Genomic DNA, 26931 nt, shown 5'->3' with positions numbered 1-26931 from the left:
ATTTATTTTTGTGTATGGTATAAGAAAGTGGTCCAGTTTCATTCTTTTGCAAGTTGCTGTCCACTTTACCCAACACCATTTGTTGAAGAGACTGTCTTTTTTTCATTGGATATTCTTTCCCGCTTTGTCGAAGATTGGTTGACCATATAGTTGTGGTTCCATTTCTGGACTTTCTATTCTGTTCCGTTGATCTATGTGTTTGTTTTTGTGCCGGTACCATACTGTCTTGATTGCTATAGCTTTGTAATATCAGTCTGAAATTGATGCTTCCAGCTTTGCTTTTCTTTTTCAAGACTGCTTTGGCTATTCAGAGTCTTTCATAGTTACATACAAATTTTAGGATTGTTTATTCTAGCTCTGTGAAAAATGCTAGTGGTATTTTGATAGGGATTGCATTAAATGTGTCGATTGTTTTGGGTAGTATAGACATTTTAACAATATTTGTTCTTCCCATCCACAAGCATGAAATGTTTTTCCATTTTTTTGTGTCATCTTCAATTTCCTTCATCAGTATTTTACAGTTTTCAGGGTACAGATCTTTTACCTCTTCAGTTAGGTTTAATACTAAGTATCTTATGATTTTTGGTGAGGTTGTAAATGGGATCAATTTCTTTATTTCTCTTTCTGCTGTTTCATTATTGGAGTATAGAAATGCAACAGATTTCTGTATGTTGTTGATATTATATCCTGCAACTTTACTGAATTTGTGCATCAGTTCTAGCAATTTTTTGGCAGAGTCCTTGGGTTTTCTACATAGAGTATCATGTCATCTGAAAATAGTGAAAGTTTAACTTTTTCCTTGCCAATTTGGATGACTTTTATTTCTTTTTTGGTGTCTGATTGCTTAGGCTAGGACTTCCAGTACTATGTTAAATAACTGGTGAAAGTGGACCTCACTACCTTGTTCTTTTTGTATTATTTTTTTTTATTTTTTAGTGTTTTATTTATTTTTGAGAGAGAGCCAGAGACAGAGAGAGTGAGCATGGGTGGGGGAGGGGCAGAAAGAGAGAGAGAGAGACAAAGAATCTGAAGGAGGCTTCAGGCTCTGAGCTATCAGCACAGAGCCAGGCCGGGGCTTGAACTCATGAACCGTGAGATCATGACCTGAGCCAAAGTCAGACGCTTAGCTGACTGAGCCACCCAGGTGCCCCCTCCCTATCTTGTCCTTAACCATGGAGGAAAAGCTCTCAGCCGTTTCCCCACTGAGAATGATATTAGTTGTGGGTATGCTATATATGGCTTCTATTACATTGAGGTATATTCCCTCAAAACCTACTTTTTGAGGGTTGGGGCACCTGGGTGGCTCAATCAGTTAAGCATCTGACTTCGGCTCAGGTCATGCTGACAGCTCAGAGCCTGGACCCCGCTTCAGATTCTGTGCCTCCCTCTTTCACTGCACCCCCACCTCAAAAATAAATAAACATTAAAAAAAATTTTTAAAAACCTACTTTGTTGAGGGTTTTTATCAAGAATGGATGTTATACTTTGTCAAATGCTTTTTCTGCATCTATTCAGAGGTTCTTATGGTTCTTATCCTCTCTTTCATTAATGTGGTGTATCATGTTAATTGATTTGCAAATATTGAACCACCCCTGCAGCCCAGGTATAAATCCCACTTGATCATGGCAAATGATTTTTTTAATGTACTGTTGGATTCAATTTGCGAGTATTTTGTTGAGAATTTTTATGCCCATATTCATCGCTGATATTGGCCTGTAGTTCTCTTTTTTAGTGGAGTCTTTGTCTGGTTTTGGAATCAGAGTAATGCTGACCTCATAGAATAAGTTTGGAAGTTTTCCTTCCATTTCTATTTTTTGGAATAGTTTGAGAAGAATAGGTATTAAGTCTTCTTTGAATGTTTGATAGAGGGGCGCCTGGGTGGCGCAGTCGGTTAAGCGTCCAACTCTTGATCTCGGCTCAGGTCATGATCTTGCAGTGTGAGTTTGAGCCCCGCATCAGGCTCTGCGCTGTTAGTGCACAGCCTCCTTGGGATTCTGTCTCTCCCTCTCTCTCTGCCCCTCCCCGACTTGTGCACGCACGTTCGCTCTCTCTCTGTTTCGCTCCCTCTCTCAAAATAAATAAACTTAAATAAATAAATAAAGTCTGGTAGACAGGCAATTGAGTTTGGCTCAGACAACTGAGCAACCAGCTCCTGACTTTGGCTCAGGTCATGATCTCACGGTTCATGAGTTCGAGCCCCATGTCAGGCTCCACACTGACAGTGAGGAGCCTGCTTGGGATTCTCTCTCTCTGCCCCTCCTCTGCCCTCTCTCTCCCTCAATCTCTCTAAATAATAAATAAAATTTTAAAATAAATAAATAAATATATAAATGTTTGACAGAATTCCCCTGTGGAGCCATCATGCCCTGGACTTTTGTTTGCTAGAAGATTTTTGATTACCGATTCAATTTCTTTGCTGGTCATCAGTCTGTTCAATTTTTCTATTTCTTCCTGTTTCAGTTTTGGTAGTTTATATGTTTCTAGACATTTATTCATTTCTTCAAAATTGTCCAGTTTGTTGGCATATAATTTTTCATAATATTCTCTTGTAATTGTTTGTATTTCTGTCATATTGATTGTTGATTTCTTTTTTCTCATTTGTGATTCTATTTGTTTGGGTCCTTTATCTTTTCTTTTTGATAAGTTTAGCTCGGGGTTATCAATTTTCTTAATTTTTTGAAAGAACCAGCTCCTGGTTTCATTGATCTGTTCTACTGGGTTTTTGTTTTTTTTTTTTCATTTCTGTATCATTTATTTCTGCCCTATCGTCATTATTTGCCTTCATCTGCTGGCTGTAGGCTTCATTTGTTGTTCTTTCTCCAGCCCGTTTAGGTGTAAGGTTAGGTTGTTTGTTTGAGATTTTTCTGGCTTCTTGAGGCAGACCTGTCTTGCTACACACTTCTGTCTTAGGACCACTTTTGCTGCATCCCAAAGGTTTTGGACCACTGTGTTTTCATTTTCATTTGTTTCCATGTATTTTCTTATTTTTTCTTTAATTTCCTGGTTGATCCATTCATCCTTTAGTAGGATGAATGTATTTGTGGTCTTTCCAGATTTCTTCTTGTGGTTGGCTTCAAGTTTCATAGAGTTGTGGTTGGAAAATATGCAATGGTATGATTTCAATCTTTTTTGTACTTGCTGAGGCTTGATTTGTGACCTAGTATGGGATCTATTCTGGTGAAAGGGATGACAGTGCCAGGGAGCCTAAAAAATAATTTGTTCAGAATGGAGAAGGTGGAGAGAAGAGTCCAGAATGGATGTCTCCTACAAGAAACTTAAAACAATAGAATTGCTGAGGTGTAGGAACATAATGAGAGATTTTCAGTCCTGTTAGAGAGTAATTTAAGAGTAATTCAGTAATTGGTGCATATAAACTAATCCAATTTAAAATGAGGCAATTACTAACTATTCCTTCATTTGATAATTGAGCAAATCTTTACTTAGCAGCTCTTAAGTGCCAGGCACTATTCTAGGCATTGGGAGACAGCAATGAACAAAACAAAGTTCCCATCCATGTAAGAGGAAAGACAATAAACAACAAAGAATATCATAAATTGTCCTATGAAGAGAAATAAAGATGAGTTACCAAAAAAAAAATTACAGAAAAAAAAATACCCCAAAATATAACCCCACAGTAAGGATGAGAGGAGGGAAGGAATAAGTGTGCTGTGTGGGAGAAGGGGTACAATGGAGATAAGTAAGTGGGAGCCAACAGACCATCTGTAAAGGTGGAAATTGAAAACATGGCAGGATATGCATGTTATTCAGAAATATGAGGTTATATCAGAAGAAACAGCAATAAGAATTAAAAGCAGTATGGGGCACCTGGGTGGCTCAGTCGGTTGAGCGTCTGACTTCGGCTCAGGTCATGATCTCACAGCTTGTGAGTTCGAGCCCCGTGTTGGGCTCTGTGCTGACAGCTCAGAGCCTGGAGCCTGCTTCGGATTCTGTGCCTCCTTCTCTCTCTGCCCCTCCACTGCTTGCACACTGTCTCTCTCTCTCTCTCTCTCTCTCTCTCTCTCAAAAATAAATAAAAAGATTAAAAAAATTTTTATTGAAGAATTAAAAACAGTTGCTTCAAAGGAGTGGAAACTGGTAGTAGAGAGCAAGGGGTATGAAACTGCTGACCTTGAAGTACTATTTTACTTTTCAGACTACATACAAGATTTTGACAAAATCACAGTTTCAGTTAAAAGTTATTATTACTCAGCAAATATAAAATTAAATGCCTCTGTCATTTGGGGCTGAGTTCATGTTCAAACTAGGTCCACTGAAATGGGGGACACTCCTCACTGTCAGCAATGTAATGCACAACCCAAGAAATCATCGGTTCCTGGGCTTCTTGAAAAGCCCCACCAAGGGCAATGAGTTGGGCGGGGGTATAATGAAGGGAGCCCCATCTCTTTGAATTCCGAAGAAGGACTAGGACTTGGCAGGTGAAGGATTTAGGCAAGAAAGAGAAGGGAGAGGAAGGAAACCTATAGTTAAGATGCTTTCTTTCCTACTAGATTCCCAGGCTATTATTTTTTTAAAGAGCTCAGCTAAGTGGTGCTGGGGTGGCAGTCAGTTAGGCTTCTGACTCTTGATTTCGGCTCAGGTTGTAATCTCACAGTTTGTGACATCAAGCCCCATCTCGGCCTCTGTGCTGACAGCACAGAGCCTGGAGGAGATTCTCTCTCTCCCTCTCTCTCTGCCATTCCCTGCTCACACACTCTCTCTCAAAATAAACATTTTTTAAAAATCTAAAAAAAATACAAATAAAAATAAAAGAGCTGAGCTAAGAACTTCACCACAGACTGTTTTAACAAAAAACCATCTTTGGTCTTTTATCCACCATGTAAGTAATAATTCTGCTAATAAATTTTAATACTTTTGTTATTTTTATACTTTTGGATGTTATATTTAGAAAAATAAGGAAGTTCCTAAATATTGAGTGTAATGAAATAGATAAACTGAGATTCAGTCCATCTAATATCATATCTTTGAACAGTGTTTTTTGGTAATTAATTAATTTTTTTTAAATTTTCATCCAAGTTAGTTAGCATATGGTGCAATAATGATTTCAGGAGTAGAACTCAGTGATTCATCCCCTACAAATAACATCCAATGCTCATCCCAGCAAGTGTCTTCCTTAATGCGCCTTGCCCATTTAGCCCATCCCTCCACCCAAAACCCCTCCAGCAACTCTCAGCCTGTTCTCTATATTTAAGAGTCTCTTATGTTTTGCCCCCCTCCCTGTTTTTATATATTTTTGTGTCACTTTCCTATGTTCATCCGTTTTATATCTTAAATTCCACATATGAGTGAAGTCATATATTTGTCTTTGACTAATTTTGCTTAGCATAATACACTCTCGTCCCATCCACATTGTTGCAAAAGGCAAGATTTCACTCTTTTTGACTTCCAAGTAATACTCCACTGTATGTATATAACCACATCTTCTTTATCCATTCATCTGTCAATGGACATTTGGGCTCTTTCCTTACTTTGGCTATTGTCAATAGTGCTGCTATAAACATTGGGGTGCATGTGCCCTTTCGAAACAGCACTCCTGTATCCTTTGGATAAACACCTAGTAGTGCAATTGCTGGGTCGTAGGGTAGTTCTATTTTTAACTTTTGAGGAACCTCCATACTGTTTTTCAGAGTGGCTGCAGCAGTTTGCATTACGGCCAGCAGTACAAAAGGGTTCCTCTTTCTCCCCATCCTTGCCAACATCTGTCATTGCCTGAGTTGTTAATTTTAGCCATTCTGACTGGTATGAGGTGGTATCTCATTGTGGTTTTGATTTGTATTTCCCTGATGATGAGTGATGTGGAACATTTTTTCACGTGTCTGTTAGCCATCTGGATGTCTTCTTTGGAAAAATGTCTATTCATTTCTTTTGCCCATTTCTTCACTGGATTGTTTTTGGGGTGCTCAGTTTGATAAGCTCTCTATAGATTTTGGATACTAACCCTTTATCTGGTATGTCATTTACAAATATCTTCTCCCATTCTGTCAATCGTCTTTTAGTTTTGCTGGTTGTTTCCTTCGCTGTGCAGAAGCTTTTTATCTTCATGAGATCCCAATAGTTCATTTTTGTTTTTGTTTCCCTTGTCTCCAGGGACATGTTGAGTAAGAAGTTTCTGTGGCTGAGGTCAAAGAGGTTTTTGCCTGCTTTCTCCTCGAGGTTTTTGATGGCTTCCTGTCTTACGTTTAGGTCTTTCATCCATTTTGAGTGTATTTTTGTGTATGGTGTAAGAAAGTGGTCCAGGTTCATTCTTCTGCATGTCGCTGTCCAGTTTTCCCAGCACCATTTGCTGAAGACACTGTCTTTTTTCCATCGGATACTCTTTCCTGCTTCGTCAAAGATTAGTTGGCCATATGTTTGTGGGTCCATTTCTGGGTTCTCTTATTCTGTTCCATTGATCTATGTGTCTGTTTTTGTTCCAGTACCATACTGTCTTGATGATGACAGCTTTGTAATACATCTTGAAGTCCAGAATTGTGATGCCTCCAGCTATGGATTTCTTTTTCAGGATTGCTTTGGTTCTTTGGGGTCTTTCTAGTTCCATACAAATTTTATGATTGTTTATTCTAGCTCTATGAAGAATATGTGTGTTATTTTGATAGGGATTGCATTGAATATGTAGATTGCTTTGGGTAGTATCAACATTTTGACAAGATTTGTTCTTCCCGTCCATGAGCATGGGATATTTTTCCATTTTTTTGTGTTGTCTTCAATTTCTTTAATAAGCTTTTTATAGTTTTCAGTGTATAGATTTTTCACCTCTTTGGTTAGCTTTATTCCTAGGTATTTTATGATTTTTGGTGCAATTGTAAATGGGATCAATTCCTTGATTTCTCTTTCTGCTGCTTCATTAGTAGTGTATAGAAATGCAACCAGTTTTTGTGCATTGATTTCATGTCCTGCAACTTTGCTGAATTCATGGATCAGTTCTAGCATTTTTTTGGTGGAATCTTTTGGGTTTTCCATATAGAGTATCATCTCATCTGCAAAGAGTGAAAGTCTGACCTCCTCTTGGCCAATTGGGATGCCTTTAATTTCTTTTTGTTGTCTGATTGCTGAGGCTAGGACTTGCAGTGCTATGTTGAATAACAGTGGCAAGAGTGGACATCCCTGTCGTGTTCCTGACCTAAGGGGGAAAGCTCAGTTTTTTCCCATTGAGGATGATATTAGCAGAGGGTCTTTCATATATGGCTTTTATGATCTCAAGGTATGATCCTTCTATACCTACTTTCTTGAGGGTTTTTATCAAGAAAGGATGCTGTATTTTGTCAAAGGCTTTCTCTGCATCTATTGAGACGGTCAAGTGCTTCTTGTCCTTTCTTTTATTAATGTGATGCATCACATTGACTGATGTGTGGATATTGAACCAGACCTGTATCCCAGGTATAAATCCTATTTGATTTTAGTGAATAATTCTTTTAATATATTTTTGAATCCGGTTGGCTAGTATCTTGTTGAGAATTTTTGCATCTATGTTCATCAGGGAAATTGGTCTATAGTTCCCCTTTTTAGTGGGGTATTTGTCTGGTTTTGGAATCAAGGTAATGCTGGCCTCGTAGAATGAGTTTGTAAGTTTTCCTTCCATTTCTATTTTTTGGAACAACTTCAAAAGAATAGGTGTTAATTCTTTTTTAAATGTTTGGTAGACTTCTCCTGGAAAGCCATCCAGCCCTGGCCTCTTGTTTTTTGGGAGATTTTTGATTACTAATTCAATTTCTTTACTGGTTACAGGCTTGTTCAAATTTTCTATTTCTTCCTGTTTCAGTTTTGGTAGTTTATATATTTCTAGGAACCTGTCCATTTCTTCCTGAACAGTGTTGTTTTAATTTTAATTTAACTTTAGGGGCGCCTGGGTGGCTCAGTCAGTTAAGCATCCAGCTTCAGCTCAAGTCATGATCTCAGAGTTCATGAGTTTCAGCCCCGTGTCGGGGGGCCCACTTCAGACCCTCCATCTCACTCTCTCTCCCAAAAATATATAAACGTTAAAAATTTTTTATTTAATTTCAAACTAGATGTAAAGTTACCATGATCTCCTTCCCCCTACCAATTCCAGGCAATCAGTTACCACAGCTAATAAAGACCTGGCATTAAAAAAAACTCTAAAATGAAAAGATTATTTAAAAGCTTTAGTTTCATACTACAACTTATAGATGCAAAAAAAAAAATTTATAACTAAGAAAATTTGATTATAGAAATACAGAAGAGGGATCTATTCTATCTAAAATTCTATATATAATATATATTTTTTTAAAGTAGCCTGTTATTGGTATCAAATTCTTCATTGAGATCTTTACAATATGTATGTAAAATATATATAAACACATATATATCCCACCTAAAATAATTTCATGCAGGAATGTTCACAGTTATGAAATGGTTGACCAAAATCATAAATCCAAAATACACACACAAGATTTTTCTCCTGACCTAGACCTACCCGGGAAAAAAAAGAAGCTTAAGAACCTTAGGCAAAGTTCAGGCAGCATTTTCTCTACAAAATCTTTATCACCAGTTGTTGTATCAGTTCTATCCAACAGGTAAAACAATGTCCTACCCCAAACTCCCTGCTCTCAAAGTTGTAAACTAAAGGTATCATTTACCAGGGTGCCTAAGTGGCTCAGTCAGTTAAGCGTCCAACTTTGGCTCAGGTCATGATCTCACGGTTCGTGGGTTCGAGCCCCCAAGTTGGGCTCCGTGCTGACAGCTCGGAGCCTGGAGCCTGCTTCAGATTCTGTGCCTCCCTCTCTCTCTCTGCCCCTCCCCTGCTCACATTCTGTCTCTCTCTCAAAAATAAATAAACATTAAAAAAAATTTTTAAGGTATTATTTACCTTAAAGACCTAAAATCTACCAAGTTTCCTTTTGAAATACATGATCCCGAACTTAGAGCTACTTTGAAAAATCAATATGTGAGAGTTCATGACTTTAAAACATTTTAAAGTATTTTTTAAATTAGATTCTGGGGGCACCTGGATGGCTCAGTCGGTTTAGTGACCGACTTCGGCTCAGGTCATGTTCTCGCGGTTGGTGAGTTCGAGCCCCGCGTAGGGCTCCATGCTGACAGTTTGGAGCCTGGAGCCTGCCTTGGATTCTGTGTCTCCCTCTCTCTCTGCCCCTCCCCTGCTTGCACTCTTTCTCTCTCTCTCTAAGAAATAAATAAACATTAAAATTTAAAAAAAAAAAAAGAAGAGGGGCGCCTGGGTGGCGCAGTCGGTTAAGCGTCCGACTTCAGCCAGGTCACGATCTCGCGGTCCGTGAGTTCGAGCCCCGCGTCGGGCTCTGGGCTGATGGCTCGGAGCCTGGAGCCTGTTTCCGATTCTGTGTCTCCCTCTCTCTCTGACCCTCCCCCGTTCATGCTCTGTCTCTCTCTGTCGCAAAAATAAATAAAAAACGTTGAAAAAAAAAAAAATTAAAAAAAAAAAAAAAAGAAGATTCTGAAGACAAGTCAGAAGTACAAATAGAAAATGAAATAGCTTAACCAATCATTCCTCATGCCATATCATTCCCTGTAGTACCACAGATCATTGGAACAGAAGAGGCTGTCACGTTACATACAAAGAAAAGGAAGATGCGATGGAGAAGAGAAGTCACAGGAACGGAGTCACAGAAATGAGTAGTGGGCTTTAATTACTATTTAATATTCACTGTTTATTATTATAGCACAGTTATATAGAGACGAAGAACGGATAAGGGACACTGTGTTAAAGTATTTTGGATTGTTAGCTGGTGCTTAGTTGGAATATGTAACTAATATTTAGAATTGTTAGTTGATGCTTGTTGGAATACAAAATTTGAGTAAAATTTTTCAAGCACCAAAACACAAATAATAGCAGAACAAACCTAAAGAAAAAAATTGGCTTGGGGTATGATTAGAAAAGCACATAGATTAACATCCTGGAGCTTGGGGCACCTGGCTGGCTCAGTTAGTTGGTGGACCATGCAACTCTTGATTTAGGGTCCTGAGTGTGAGCTCCACATTGTCGGCAGAGTTTACTTTAAAACTTTTTTTTAATGTTTATTTATTTTTGACAGAGAGAAAGACAGAGCATGAGCATGGGGAGGGGTAGAGAGAGAGATAGACACAGAATCCGAAGCAAGTTCCAGGCTCTGAGCTGTCAGCACAGAGCCCGACATGGGGCTCGAACTCACAGGCCGTGAGATCATGACCTGAGCTGAAGTCAGATGCTCAACTGACTGAGCCACCCAGGCGCCCCGAGTTTACTTTATAACAAAATATTGGAGCTTCATTGTTAGCAGGTCTTTTAAAATTCCACTAGTCCAACTTTTGCAGGATTCTCTTCTTCAATACCCATGACAAAGAATCTTCTACCTTCTGTTTTGAACCTCCCAAGACAGAGAACTCACTAGTTCCCCAAAGTAGCCTATTATTTCACTGGTGAAAGCTTTACTTGTTGGGAGTACAGTCTGGCTTCTTTCACTTGCAGATTCTAATTATTATCTCAAAGCAACAGTTAAAAAGTCTGCACTATATTCTATATAAAGGCCCTTCAAACGTATTTATATATAAATGTGCAGATTCAAGCAATGGTTCAAAGGAAATACAGGAGGATAAGTCTTTAGAGTAACATTCACAGAAGGTCATCTAAGTCATCCCAGAGGAAGCAAAAACTTTCAGTTCAGAATTACTGGTTTAAAATATTATAAGCACTACCAATAACAGTAATCTCAGGTAAAGAATTTTAAATTTTTTCAACATCAGTTTTTTAAGTCAGTCTTTCAAGTGCCATCTTTATGATTTTGCTATACCTGTAATAATTACTACTATTTAATAATGCTTTTCTCTAACTCATTTTTTATGTCAAATGAAGTATTTTAAGAGGAATCTTCATGTCATTGCTGTAAGTGGAAAATCATGATCTATTTGTCATATACAAACTAACATTAAAAATAAATACACAACTTTAATATACCAACCTATTATCAGGTCATGTACCAATGGTGGGATGTATTTCACCCTATGGGGAGAAATGCTTTAAAACATCTACTATCAAGGGGAAAGTGGTGATGGGCATTGAGGAGGGCACTTGTTGGGATGCGCACTGGGTGTTGTAGGGAAACCAATCTGTCAATAAATTATATTTTAAAAAATCTACTATCAACTTTTTTTTGGAAACATATTAAAGAATTATGAACTTTTAAAGCATCCTACAGAACATTCCAGATGAAAGGCTTTTGAACTGATAAAGGTTAAAATCAGTAGGAATCAAAAAGATCCTGACTCTGCCACGTACTAGTTGTGTGTCCCCATCCTCATTAAGCCTCAATTTCCACATCTGTAAAACAGGGATAAAAAGAGAAGCTACCTCATGGGGTGTTATATGAATTAAATGAAACCATGCAATGCTAGACGCCAAGTGAGCCACAATGCATGCGAGCCACAAAGAGTGGTATTAGTCCTACTGCTATTATGCCCGTAGTTTGAGAAAATCTCAAACATTATCCATCTCCACATAGCCCTTTGCAGGTGGCCTAGAAATCAAGGTCTTTAAAGATACTGTATTACATCAGTAAATACAAAATACATTAACATATTTACTTTATAGGGTAAAAATTGCATTTCTGAGACCACTTGGAATAGCCATGATACTTCAAAATCCAAAAAAGTAGAGAAGTATAGATCTGTTTTATGAAATCTTTTATCCACAAACTAGCACTGACATCAATGAGAACTACATCTAAAATACTACACATTCATACTTATGTAGGTTTCATAAACCCTTTACATTAACTTAAAGAATTTTACAGTAAAAGACTTACAAATTTAATTTTGCAAAGCTCTCTTGTGCATTATGCTTTTCTCGCTCATATGCACTTTCAACTTCTTTGAATTCATTCTTGATCATTTCCAAGTCAGCAACAGCTTCTGCCTGGCTGGCCTTCTCGACCTGCAAAGCTCCTTCAAGGTCTCGAATCCGTAACTACCAGATGTCAGAGAAGTAGTTAAAGCAAGGAAGGAAACGCTAGCGTCAGTCAAATTGAACAGCGTAATTTATCAGTAGCAGATCATCATTTACCTAAACTTCTTCCTTTCTGCTTTGGTTTAAAAAGGAAAATAAACAAAAGACAGTGTATTCCCTTTCTGAACATGTTTAATGGAAGGAAGAGTGGAAGAAGAGTTAACTGTGCTATGGAAATGCCTTATCAAAGTGCCTAATTTCGACCTACAAATCCACGTTCAAAACTTTGTATGAAACATAATAAAATGAATGGTTTTTGAAAACAAAAGCAAAGAATTCTTCCCCTCTTAAGAGAAACACCGTTACATTAACATCGTTAGAATCTCAATAAAGTTTTACTCCTAGAGGTTTCTTACTGTTGACAAGTAAAACTTTTATTACCGAATAATACTATTTGACTAAAATATTTGTAAATGTGGGCTATCTAGGATTTGCCTCAAAGTGATATAGGGATGGGAGTAGACAGGGGCAATAAATAAAAAACATGATTGGCCCGAGGTAAATCTTGAAGTGATGGCTACACAGGAAGCTCATTGTTCAATTCTCTCTACTTCTGCATATACCTGAAACTTCATATAATAAAACACTTTAAAAACTGGATTCCATGTAAACAATGACAGCAGAACAGAGGAACAAAGCAGTATATTCCCATAAAAGAAGAATATGCAGCGGTAAAAAAAAAAAAAAAAAAAAAAAAAAAAGTTACAAAACAACTTCTGAGGGGCACCTGGGTGGCTCAGTCAGTTAAGCATCTGGCTTCGGCTCAGGTCATGATCTCCCAGTTCATGAGTTCGAGCCCCGCATCAGGTGAGCTCGAGCCCTGCTTCGGGTGAGCCCCACTTCTCTCTCTCTCTCTGCCCCTCGTTCACTTGCACCCTCTCTCTCTCTCTCTCAAAAAAAAAAAAGAGTTTTTGAAAAGGAAGTTCTCTATGTGGTTCTCTATGTAGGGCTAACATATATCAATAAAGCAAAGTCCAGATAAAGTCTATATTTTGGGTAAACAAGTGGAAAAAATAAGAATAAGTAAGAGGCAATTGGGTAGATTGAAGGGAGACACAGGAGTGAAAGCAAGAGTTCTCATCCATTTAATATTGTTTTGATTTCTGAACTATGTTTTACCTTCTTCAGAAAATTAAGTTAAAAACAAAAATTAGAACGCTAAGTTCAAAAAAAGGGGGGTGATAGAAAACGCTTTATACTAGATAGAAAATCGGCTTCAGAATCCTAAAGCTCACGTTTAAATTCTAGCTCTACAAATTAACTTAGGTGACCTCTGGCATATTACTAAACCTCCAAAAACCTGAGGTTCCTCACCTGTAAACAGTAAATCATCATCATCATCCTCATAAACAGACTATCTACAGAGTTGCTACAAAGATCTAATGAGATAATATTTATCTAATATCAATATATACTTAACATCACATATGAATACATAATATTTGTTTAATAAATGTTTGAATAAATATTATTAAGCACTTAATATGTGCCAGGCAATGAGCTAGTGCTCAAGGTATTATATGATAATCATGAAAATAGACAGTCTTAGTTCTTGAAGAGCTCCTAGTCTTTAGGAGAGGAGAGACCACAAGAGAATATGTAAGTGGCTCCTGTCACAGAAACAGGCACAAAGGGCCATGAAATCAGAGAAAAGCTCTGAACAAGCCTCATGGGGATGGCAAAAGACAATCTGAAGTAAAAAAGATGAAGTCACCAAGAAATGAAGACTAGGACAACATAAAAATGTTCTTAAATTAACCCATACAAAAAATAATCACCAGAATTATTATTTGTAATAATCCAAAAATATTTTGGAATAACTGAAACATTCTTACACTAACGTAAGGAAATAGAATAGATATGGAGATACAACCTGGTAATTTTTGAGATTCGGTCTTTTAAACTTTCTTTTTCTTTTTTTTTTTTTCAATTTTTTTTTTTAATGTTTATTTATTTTTGAGAGAGACAGAGCATGAGCAGGGGAGGGGCAAAGAGAAAGGGAGACACAGAATGAAGCAGGCTCCAGGCTCTGAGCTGTCAGCATGGAACCCGACACGGGGCTGGAACTCATGAACCCCAAGATCGTGACCTGAGCCAAAGTCGGAGACTTAACTGACTGAGCCACCCAGGCGCCCCTAAACTTTATTTTTCTCTGCTATTTTGTCTAAATCCAATGTTTACAAGTAAAATAATAAATCTGGACAACATTTTCTTCTATCTGCATTGCTATCTCCTTTCAGGAAATAAGCACACTCAATCACAAAGGACAAATCAATCCAACTGAAAGAGAAGTAGTTTTCAAATTACTAATTGAGTCAACTCTCTGACTCTACTTTCTCATTTTTATGATATAGCATCTAAACAAACTTAACTACAATTTATGATAAAATGGTGATTCATTACAACTATTTAGTAGTCTCATTTGTCTCATTTGCTTTTAAACTAATCTGAAACTGAATTTTACTAGATGTACCTCACTGAAAATACTTGTCGGTATTTATAGATGTGTATGGTTCAAATATAAACTCTGGCTTTTTTTCACAGTCAAAACCCTAGGTTAAATATGAAATATTAATGTATATGAGTAAAAACTATACATGTAATAATTATTTTTATAGCTATTAACTATATATACATCCAGGTATAAATTATAACTACAATGAAAAACTTATTTCTGAATTGTACTTCTTTCATAATTTAAAACTTTAGCCTTATTGCTTATTTTTGGGTGATTTAATCTTTTTTTTTTTTTAAAGAAAAGCTTAACTTGTACAAGTTTGCCTAAAATACAAACACTCAAATACATGGGCCTGAGAATTTTGCAGGTAAAGGAGGCATTTCATTAAAGATAAAAGTAAAAAAATAATTTATTATAAATTTCTTATGAGCTTAGTTACGCCCTATATTAAGACATGTTTAAACAATAAGGTAAAACTTCGCAAGTTTTATTAATTAACATTTAATATAAGGGAAAGTGTATGTCTTAAAAAAAAAGTCCAAATTATATTAAGGAACTTAGGGGCACCTGGCTCAGTCGGTAGAGCATACAACTCTTGATCTCAGGGTCATGAGTTCAAGCCCCACACTGGGTATGGAGTCCACTTTAGAAACAATAAATTAAGGAATTTAGATTTCTGGAACTTTATGTGAGACTTGATTTATATACAACAAGCTATGGGCCAGACTTGGTCCATGCACAGTAGTTTGCCAACCCCCAGCTGGAATGCCTTCACTTCTCTTAGAAATTCCTTCTCATTCTAAAACCTAAAGGACACCTTCCTTTAGGATGCCTTCAATTAATTCCCCTCTCACATTTAATCTTTATTATGCCCTGTAGTATTTTAGTATTTGATATTTCTATCCACACATTTATCTGTGTATCTGTATAGATGTACAGGTATAGATACAAATATACAGTATTTCTGGTAATGAAATGTAAGTTCCAAAAGGAGTTCTTTCACCTTTATCCCTTGGGCTCTTTTTTTTTTTTACGTTTATTTATTGGGGGGGGGGGGACAAATGGGGGAGGGGCAGGGGGGGGGGGGGGAAGAGGATCCAAAGCTCTGCACTGACAGCAGGGAATCTGACACCAGGCTCAAATTCACAGAACCATGAGATCATGACCTGACCCAAAGTTGTACTCTCAACTGACTGAGCCACCCAGGTGCCCCACCTTCAGCTCTTAATACAGTGATAAGTAATGTGCACAGGATATACACACGATAAATCAAGGTGCTTATTTTTTCAGTGTTTTCAAAAAAGAAATTCAACCCATGGTTGTTGATAAAAAGAATACTCTGATCAGTAAATCTTTCTGTAATAGGCCAGAGGGTAAATATTTTGGACTTTGCCGGCCATAAGGTCTCTGTCACAACCACCCCCCCTTGCCACTGCAGCACAGAAGCCCCACAGACAAGACAAAACCTCCCTCGAACAGGCAAAGGGTGAGATTTAGCCTGTGGGCTGTAGTGTGTCAACCCCTCCTCTAATATAGTAAAAACCATCCTCAACTATATCCTGATACGAATAGGATAATGAGTGCCTTAACAATATGCTACCCATCCTAAACGCACACCTTAGCTCTCTGAACAGAATCCCACTTTTCCCTGCCTAATAAAATCCATACCAAAAAAATTTTGGCTTAGGCTTTACCTGAATAATTTCAGAATTAAATTTTGACTCCAAATGTGCTGCTCTTTCTGCTTCAATATTTTCTTCTAATTTCCTCACTCTTAGAGTAGTTGCCTGAAAACAAATTCAAAGGTTAAGCTCACAAACATTGGTGTTTATTTATTTTAAAAAAAACATTTTTTTAACGTTTTATTTATTTTTGAGACAGAACATGAACAGGGGAGGGTCAGCGAGAGGGAGACACAGAATCTGAAACAGGCTCCAGGCTCTGGGCTGTCAGCACAGAGCCCAATGCGGGGCTCGAACTCACGGACCGCGAGATCATGACCTGAGCCGAAGTCGGCCGCTTAACCGACTGAGCCACCCAGGCGCCCCAGACATTGGTGTTTAAAGTGGACATGGATCTTTGCAACAACATGGACGCAGCTACAATGCTGAGCAAAACAAGTCACTCAGAGAAAGACAAACACCATATGATTTCACTCACGTGTGGAATTTAAGAAACAAAACAAATTGGGGTGCCTGGGTGGCTCAGTCGGTTAAGGCTCCGACTTCGGCTCGGGTCATGATCTCGCGGTCCGTGAGTTCCAGCCCCACGTCCGGCTCTGTGCTGACGGCTCAGAGCCTGCAGCCTCTTCAGATTCTGTGTCTTTCTCTCTCTCTCTGTGGCCCTCCCTGCTCACACTCTGTCCCTCAAAAATAAATCAACATTAAAAAAAAAAATTTAAGAAACAAAACAAATGAATCCAGGGGAAAACAAAAGAGAGACAAATAAAAAAACAGACTTAACTATAGAGGATAAACAGATGGTTGGTGACCAGAGGGGAGGGGGGTGTGGGGAGGAGGGTGGGGGGGATGGGTGAAATAGGTGAAGGGGATTAAAAGCACACTCATCATGATGAGCATTGAGGAATGTATAAAACTGTGGAATCACAATATTGTACACCTGAAACTAATATAACACTGTATGGTAACATACTGGAATTAAAATTAAAAACTTTTTTTTTAAGTGGATATAAATCACACTTTAGATTACCGTAGCCTCATTTTAACTGCTTTTCCAAGATTGTAAAAGACATGGTAAAAAAACGTGTGAAAATCATGCTCAGGAAGAATACTCCAGTCCTTGCTTCTTTTTTTCTTTTTTATTGATGTATAATTTATATGTAATAAATGATATGCATTAAAAGTGTGTAATTTGGAGCACCTGGGTGGCTCAGTTGGTTGAGCGGCCAGCTTCAGCTCAGGTCATGATCTCACAGCTCTAAGGCTCGTGAGTTCAAGCCCCGCATCAAGCTCTTTGCTGACAGCTCAGAGCCTGGAGCCCGTTTCAGATTCTGTGTCTCCCTCTCTCTCTGTCCCTGCCCTGCTCACGCTCTGTCTCTGTCTCTCTCAAAAGCAAATAAACATTTTTTAAAAAGTGTGTAATTTGATAAGTGTATATACACACACATAAAGTCACTGCCATAATCAAGATAAGAAATATTTCCATGACGCCTACAAGATTCCTTCTATCTCTTGGTAATTTCTTCCAGCCCTTAACACCCCACCCCCATCTCCAAGTAACAACTGATCTGGTTTTGTCACTATTAATCACTTTGTATTTCCCAGAATTTCATAGAGATTGAGTCATACAGCATATATTCTGTATCGTCTGGTTTCTTTCTCCCAGCATAACTATTTTGAGATTCACCATGTGGTTGCATTTATCAACCGTCTATTCCTTTTTATTGTTAAAGTGTTCCACTGTGTTGATACACCACAACTGACTTATCTGTTCACCAGTTTACGTACATTTGAGTTGTTTCCAGTATAGGCGATTACAAATGAAACTATGAGCTTTTGTGCACACGTCTTTGTAAGGGCATGTACTTTGACTTCTTGGGGGTAAACAGTGAAGGGAAGAATGACAGGGTCATGTGGTAGGTGTATGTTTAATGTCTTATGAAACTCCCAAACTTTTCTGAATTGTTTATAATTTTTTACACCCTCAACAACACTTGGCATGGTCAATTTCTGTTTTTTCGTTTTTGGGAGGAGGGTGATTTAAGACATTCCAATAGGCATGTAATGGTATTCCATTTCAGTTTCAGTTTGCATTTCCCTAATGACAGATGACATTGAGCATCTTCTCACATATTTATTTACCATCTGTATACCTTCTTTGGTGAAATATCTACTCGGATCTTTTCCCCATTTTTTAATTAGGTTGTTTTGTTATTATTGATTGAGTTTTGAGAGTTCATTATACAATCTGGATACAAGTCATTGACTGGATATGTGATTTGCAAACATTTACTCCAAGTCTATAGTTTGTCTTTTTGTTAACAGTGTCTTTCACAAAGCAAAAGTTTTCAGGGCACCTGGGTGACACAGTTAGTTAAGCAACCGACTCTCGGTTTTAGCTCAGGTCACGATCTTGCAGTTCGTGAGTTGGAGCCCCGCGTTGGGCTCTGCACTGACAGCACAGAGCCTACTTGAGATTCTGTGTCTCCTTCTCTCTCTGCCCCTCCCCCACTCATCCCCCCCCCAAATAAATAAACTTAAAAAAAGTTTTCATTATAATGAAGTCCAATTTATTAATTTTCAGATAGGGGTCAACTTCTGGCCAGAATCAGAAGTCAAGAGCTCTATTTTTGAATGCCATTTTTGCTCAGAAAATGCAACCCTGGGAAGCACTGGATTCCTAGTCCCAAAGAGGTCACTGGTCATGACCAAAAGCCTGTTGGGGGCAAGGACGGCTATAGATGTTTCAGGGTAACAGTAGCAAAGAAAAGCCATGCCTAGAGTCTTGTCTGTCAAATAAAGATGGTTCAATAGTGATGGAGTAAGACATTACTAATTTGATTTCCTTTTCAAATAAAATTTGGACAAGAAAGAAGTTTCTATTAATTATATTTACTTTATCATTTAGCCTAAGCTGAAGTTTTTAAAAAAAATTTTTTTTAATGTTTATTTATTTTTGAGAGAGACAGAGACAGAATACGAGTAGATTAGGGGCAGAGAGAGAGGGACACACAGAACAAAGCAGGCTCCAGGCTCCCAGTGTCAGCACAGAGTCCGACGTGGGGCGTGAACTCACGAGCTGTGAGATCGTGACCTGACCCGAAGTCGGACGCTCAACCGACTGAGCCACCCAGGCGCCCCAAAGCTGAAGTTTTTTAAAGGCCCAACTTGATTAATTTGATTTTTCCTCTTTCCTCCTACCCTTTCCTTATTTCCTTTTTTTTTTTTTTTTTTTTTTTTGCAGAGACAGTAATGTAATGAATCACACAGGGAGGAGCATAAATAAAAACTGGATAATTCACAAATGAATCAAGCAGTCTGTGAATATGTAAGAAATGACTAGTTTTTTTTGAGCAAAGCATGTTCCTACGATGTCTTGTTTTAGAGTAGAGCAAAAACACAAATATCCCTTCTTCTCTAGAGGACTTTGTAGTCCTTTTGCTACTAATAGCCTTCATAGTCAAGAAGCAATTCTGCTTCGACAGTCAATCACTCCGTTTCACAAATATGAAACTCACAAAATATTTTTTTATACCGACTTATGTGCTTTAGTTAGATTTTGCCATCCTATCAATAATATTTCTTAGTGAGTTACTAGAAAAGACTTTTTTCCAGAGGGTAGAAAAAGCAGTAAGTCCAAATGTGATCTTTTGGGTCTAAATTGAATTTAAATCCAAAACAATAAAATGATTTTTTTAAGTTAGTAGAATACAGTATCTTTAAAGGTAAAATCTGACATTTATACCCTATACTGCTACAGTATTTTGAAATAACGGGCATTCCCCTGAAAGATGAAACTGGTAAATATTTATAATTTAGTCTGACAACTCAAGACTCAAGATTCAAAAAAACGGGAAATGAGGAAATATAAAACTAAAGAGGAGTGCCTGGATGGCTCAGTCAGTTAAACATCCAACTCTTGATTTCCACTCCAGTCATGATCTCACAGGCCCTGGGATCAGGCCCCACGTTAGCCTCAGCTCTCACAGTGCAGAGCCTGCTTGGGATTCCCTTTCTTTTCCTCTCTTACCCCTCCCTCACTTGTGCACATATGTGCTCTCTCTCTCTCTCTCAAAATAAATAAAAATAAACTTAAAAAAAAAAAACTAAAGAGTTATTATTACTTTTTTAGGTGTAATAATAATTGGTATTGTGGCACCTGGCTGGCTCAGTCAGTAGAGCATGCAACTCTTGATCTCAGGGTCATGAGTTCAAGCCTCACATTGGGCATAGAGTTTACTTAAAAAAATTTTTTTTAATAATTAGTATTTTTTAACTCCTATCTCTTTGAAATACATACTAACATGTTCATGGATGAAATTATATGACGTCTGGATTTGCTTTAAAATAATAAACTGGGGGTGGGGTGCCTGGGTTGCTCAATCGGTTAAGTGACCAACTCCTGGTTTTGGTTCAGGTCATGATCTCACGGTTTGTGAATTCGAGCCCCATGTTGGGCTCCACACTGTCAGTGTGGAGCCTGCTTGGGATTCTCTCTCTCTCTCTCTCTCTCTCTCTCTCTCTCTCTCTCTCTCAAAATAAATAAATAAACTTTAAAAATAATAATAAACCAGTGGTGAGGAAGGGAAGCTGATAATCATGAAATAATGTTGGCCATCAGTTGATCATTCTTGAAGCTGAGTAATAGGCACATGAAGTTCATTTTAGTATTCTGCTGACTTTCACAGATGATTGAAATTTTCCATACTGAAAAACATTTTAAAACAGCAACAAAAGCAAAGGAAGTATGGTGGGGAAGTATGGTACTGGTATCATTATTTACCAACAAAATTGTATTCTGACCAGAAAAGATCATTAAAATAAACTAAGCCATTCATTCCTAAGCAAAAAAGGTCAGTGGGAAGGTGAGACTTTGAACCAGTCAATTCCTACCTATATTGTCAAAATATTAAGATATATCAAATAAAATATTCCATTCATACTCATTACCACCTGTCTCAAAACATGTTTCACACCAAACATTAGTCCCATGGAAAGTTATTAGCTATTATATGAAAAAGCAATTTCACCATCATAAGGTGACAGACACAGAATTAAAGCCAATTTTACTAAAGCACTTTCCAAAAAGTTAACATGATCTTGAAAAGTTAGAGCAAAGTTGGAAAACTCACATTTCCTGATGTCAAAACTACTACAAAGCTACAGTGATCGAAACAATGTGGAACTGGCATAAGAACAGACCTATAGATCTACAGAAAAGAACTGAGAGTCCATAAATACATCCATGCATCAATGGTCAATTGATTTTTGACAAGGGAGCCTAGACCATTCTATGAGAAAGAATCATTTTTTTATTAAGCAGTGCTGAGGCAATGGGATATACACACTCAAAAGAATAAATGTGGACCCCTAAGTCACATCATATATAAAAATGAATTCAAATGGATCAATGGCGTAAATATAAGAGCTAAAACCATAAAACTCTTAGAAGAAAACATAGAATTTATGACCTCAGATTTGGCAACAGATTCTGAAATACAACACCAAAAGCATGAGTAACAAAAGAAAAAAAAATTGGACTTCATAAAAATTTTAAATTTTGAGCATCAAAGGACATTATAAAAAAGTGAAAGGCAACCTAGAGGACAGAAGATATTTATAAATCATGTACCTGATAAGAGTCTAGTATGCAGAATATACAACGAGCTGTTACAATAAAAAGACAAACAACACAATTTAAAAAATTAGTAAAGGGCTTGAATAGACATTTCTCCAAAAAAGATATGAAAATGACAAGTATATCAAATGATGGCCAACACTATTAGTCATCAGGGAAATACACATCCAAACCACAAAGAGATATATCTTCATGCATGTGAGGCTAGTTATAATTTTAAAAGTGGAAAATAACAAGCATTGGTGAGGATGTAGAGAAATTAGAGAGACCTCGTAAATTACTGGTGGGAATGTGAACTGGTGCCACCACTGTGGAAAACGGTTTCTGAGTTTCTTAAAAAGTCACACAGAGTCACCATATCCAGCATTTCTATTCCTGGGTATATACCCCCAGAAAAATAAAAACATGTGCAAACAAAAACTTGTACACAAATGTTCACATCAGCATTTTTCATAACCACCAAAAAGTAGAAACAGTTCAAATGTCCATCAACTGATGAATGATGAACAAAATATGGTGTATCCCTATAACAGAATATGATTCAGCCAAAAAACATTCAGTACCAATACCTGCTATAACACATATGAACCTTGAAAATATATGTTAAATGAAAGAAACCAGACACAAAGAGACTATGTATCGTATGACTTCATTTATATGAAATTTCCAGGATAGGCAAATCCATAGGGATAGAAAGTGTGTTAGTGATTGCCAGTAGCTAGGGAGGGAGGGAGGAAGGAGCAGTGATTGCTAATGGACATGAAGTAGTGAGAATGTTCTGGAATTAAAGAGTGGTAATGGTTGCACAACTTTGTGAATATACTAAAAATATACTTTAAAAGGATGAATGTTACAATATGTGAAATATATCTTAACAAAAAATAAAAAGAATCCTGAGTATGAGAACCAAAGACAATGTCAAAGAAGTGACAGCCCCCTAAGGCAACTTCATAATTTCTGAAAAAAATTCCCTCTAAATGCTGACTTTGATCCTTAGACCAGGGATCCCCATTGGTTTTAGGTATAAAGCATGGTATCTACTATAGCAGAAAAACTCTTATATTTAGCCAGATTAAAATGAGCATTACTCTAGGTAGGCCCAATACTAGTTTAAATCTTTTTTCTTTAATTTTCTTAATGTTTTATTTACTTTTAGGAGAGAGAGAGAGAAAGAGAGAGCAAATGGGGGGAAGGGCAGAGACAGGGAGACACAGAATCCAAAGCAGGCTCTAGGCTCTGAGCTGTCTGCCCAGAGCCCGATGTGGGGCTTGAACTCAGAAACCGTGTGATCATGACATGAGTAGATGTTGGTCACTTAACCAATTGAGCCACCCAGGTGCCCCTAAAAAAATTTTTTATTGTAAACTCTACAAAATGCTCAGCTTAGATTCTGTAAGTCAGAAGAAGCCTAACCAGTCACAAGAAAATAGCCCATAGGCACTGAAAACAAAAAATTAGAACAAAAAAAAAAGTTAATAAAGACAGAGGGAAGAAACCAATCTAACAATTTTTTTCAGATTCCAAAAATCATATGCATAAGCTTCTCTTGTCAAAATAATAGTCTTATATTTTATAAAATACAGAATATTCAGTGAATTCTATGATAAAAGAATCAACAATTCACGTCTTCTTTTCATTTCTTATGTATATGTTATGTCATATTAATTAATTAGTCATCTGATTTACACTCCAAAAGTCAAGGAGAGGCTCTGTTATTCCTGCCCAGGCCAAAACTAAATGGGTTGAAATAATATGCCAGAGATCACATCTTTATTTTCATACCTTCCTGCTTTGAATGAATGTCCAGAAGAAAACAACTCATCAACTGTTATTACTAAAACTATCAATTAATCAGTAAGGACAGAAAAAAAATATTCAAATCTTTAAACAAACTTCCAAAAGTGGACTTTGTTGATAGACATAATTAAATTAAGGCCCGCCTAATAATTTTTTTTTTTTTTTCCATCTCCTAGTCTGGTGAATTAAGTCTTATATCCAGCAGAGGGTGCTAGAGGAACATCAACGTGCTGTTCACAAAAAAATTTTTTTCTCCAATACTGTCTAAGAGAACCAGTACAATCATGAACTGTCTCATTAGTATCCAGTCCTAACATACTCTACAAAGCAAGGGCAAAAGTGGTAACGGGATTCAGGTTAAAATACAAAAATCAACACAAATTCATACATACCACAGGTCAATTTAAGCATACACAGGTTTGCCTATAATACAAGAACTACACTATCCTATGTTTGTTCCTTAACACTACAAACAAGAGTTCTTTATCTAACACAACATGAGCACGTATTTTATCATGTATTAGCTGATTTTTGTGACCTCTCCTACTGCAATATACTGCCAAGAGATCTTTATTTCAATAAATACTATATATCCATCATAACTATTTCATTATTTTATGATTTACATCTCATTCAATCGTGTTCAGCCCAATTAGATAATCTACTTCACTTTTAAAAGGTGAGTGTTTGTTGTTTGAAGAAGGTAGTTTAGAGAAGGATGTCTCTGGCTCAATCCCTTGGTACATGTTATTTTATCATAACACAGGGTATAAGCCGCCAGCTCCAATTCAGCAGCAGAACTAACCAAACATTTCCAGACCACATTTGCTCTCTGCACCACATCTGCTCCTGTGGCTTCCATGGGCCTGTTTCAAAAGTTTCACAAAAGTTATGAAAACGTGCACGTACACTGCTGAAAGACTGAGCAAAAACACCCGCTCCTACTACATTATTTTCTCCTCAAATAGAATATAAGCAGCTCAGAGGGTAGCAGTGAACTTAAAGGAATTAGTCAAGCAGCAAAGCTCTGATACATCAAATTTAGCTCACTAAAATGAACAAGACAACTAGGGGAGGAAATGTCACAAAAAAAAAAAAAATGCATACTAGGGATTTCTCAGTAGTACATTACACAGCACCGTTTCCAAAACAGTTGCACAAAGTTTACCCCAGAATGTCAACAGCTGTATAAATAGAAAGTGGCTGTTTATTGAACTCTTTTTCCAGATTTTATCAGCTGGTATTTCCCACTAATGGACACTTTCACAGTAACCAATAGAGTAATAATCCATCTTCAAGAAGATAATTCTAAGGAACTGAATCATCATAGACTGATTAATCATTATTTTAGTGGTAAGTGTATTTTGTTACATTTTAGTGACTGCAAATAATTTTTTATACGTGTGCAAACAATTAACTGCAATACTTATTCCTACCTGGGGTGGAGGGGAAGTAGTTACTGTACTTTGAGAATTTTTTCTTGAGAGAGAGAGAGAATATGTGTGTGCCCATGAGCATGGATGAGCGGGGAAGGGGCAGAGAGGGAGAGAGAAAATGTAAGGCAGGCTCCATGCCAGGCGCGAGTCCCACGGTGGATCTCACGACAATGAGATCAGACCTGAGCTGGACACTTAACTGACTGAGCCACCTAGACGCCCCTGTACTTTGAGGCTTTAAAGTGAAGATCTCAAAGTATTTTTTATTATCAGAAACAAAAATCTTAAAGGGTCAAGGTCTCTAAGTATTTGACAAGTATTTGAACAACAGAAGCCCCACAATACCATATCACTTAAACTGAGTCAAATATTAAAGGACTGTAACAAAGAAAATCTGTGAGTCCTTTGCTGTTTATTATCCTGCGGGCACCTGGCTGTCTGAATCAGTAGACATGCGACTCTTGATCTTGGGATCATGAGTTCGAGTTCATTTAATCTAATTAATTAAATCCAATTTAATTTAAAAATAAGCATAAATAGGAGTGCCTGGGTGGCTCAGTTGGTTAAGCATCCAACTTTGGCTCAGGTCACAATCTCGCGGTTCATGGGTTCAAGCCCCACATCAGGCTCTGTGCTGACAGTGCAGAGCCTGCTTGAGCATCTCTCTCCCCCTCTGTCTCTGCCCCTACCCACTCGTACTTTCTCTCTCTCTCAAAATAAATAAACTTAAAATAAATAAATACATACATACATAAAAATATAAATAAAATCACACAGCAGTTTCAAGAAATAGGCGAATGTACAAACATTCAGAGCCCTCTATGCCCATCATCTCAACCATGGTTCACTGCGCAGTTTTAGGAGAGGAAACACGAAGCTAGTCACTGAGGGCAGCAACAGTCAGGGCCTTAACAGTTTCAGAACAGACACGGGAAAGCAACCTGATGACTACAGGAATCAACTGGAAAATACAGCAGCACATTTGTATTCACCAGGAGTGAATAATGAAGTCTATCATTCAGACTGTAAAACAGCTTAATGGAAAAAAAGAGCTTTTATTACTTTTACATATAATAAAAGAAACCACAAAAAATGAAAATAGGAAATTTCAGGGACAGAATTGACACAACACAAATTCTGGTCATAAATTAATTTAGCATCTCTAAAAATCACCTTTACCTTTCCTGGTAACAAAAACTGCAGTATTCAACAAATTTTTTAATAAACTCCCAATTTTAAAGTCCATTACGCACATAAAAACAAAAATATGTAATACTTCTAAGCACAATTACATAACCCAGGTGATTTCATCATTTACCTACCTTATAATTAGTAATGAACACAAATAAGTGTTTAAAAATAATTCCTACAAACACATGATGCCTTTAAAAAGTGAAATCAGATAAGGTTGGCTTCACGGACAATAGGAAAGGTGAGGTACATTTTTCGTTACCTTTTTCACTTGAGTATAGTACACATACAGAGAAAAAAGCTACTCTACCCTGCTTTCTGTTACTATGACACAGAATATGACTGACAGAAGCAATTCAGAATTTATTTGCAGGCTGTTCTCACTCCACTGTAATCTTCGCAAGACTCCTCAGTCCTCTCGCTATTAGGTTTGCATCTTCTCTTTTCTCTTTTCTTATTAAGTTTATTTCCCATGATAAAAAAAAAAAAAAAAAAAGGCTCCCCTAGTTGTAAAGAGGTTTATAAAAGCCACAGATATTTCTTTTTCCAGTTCACTTTTCCCTTGGTTCTGTGGTATCCAGCACCACATTTATAAAATTGGATTGGGAGTTTGCTTTCTTTTTTTAAATCTCGGAAACCACTGATCCGTGTTAAGATGATTAAGCCACACAGTGGTATATAGTTTATCAGATTTTTTAATACAAATTATATATATATATATATATATATATATATATAAACTG

The 26931-nt window shown here is 37.3% G+C and overlaps 1 protein-coding gene across 11 annotated transcripts in view; it reads right to left on the bottom strand.

Moving 5' to 3' along the window:
- CCDC171 (coiled-coil domain containing 171) overlaps nt 1–26931 on the bottom strand; it is a 308137-nt gene that overhangs the window by 229900 nt on the left and 51306 nt on the right. For 10 of the 11 annotated variants that reach the window (XM_078436783.2, XM_078436780.2, XM_078436779.2 and 7 more), the window contains 2 exons: nt 16142–16234; nt 11790–11950 (listed from right to left, as the gene is read on the bottom strand). The exons of the other annotated variant lie outside the window; for it this stretch is intronic. In XM_078436783.2, coding sequence (XP_078292909.2) covers nt 11790–11950; nt 16142–16234 — 254 coding nt within the window. The remainder of the gene's footprint in view (nt 1–11789; nt 11951–16141; nt 16235–26931) is intronic. 11 annotated transcript variants of the gene reach the window in all.

Source organism: Panthera onca, chromosome D4, assembly GCF_046562875.1.
Source record: "Panthera onca isolate mPanOnc1 chromosome D4, mPanOnc1 haplotype 2, whole genome shotgun sequence".
NCBI classification, from domain to species: Eukaryota; Metazoa; Chordata; class Mammalia; order Carnivora; family Felidae; genus Panthera; species Panthera onca.
The sequence above is the reverse complement of the archived record's forward strand: the minus strand, read 5'-3'. Positions and strand labels throughout refer to the sequence as shown.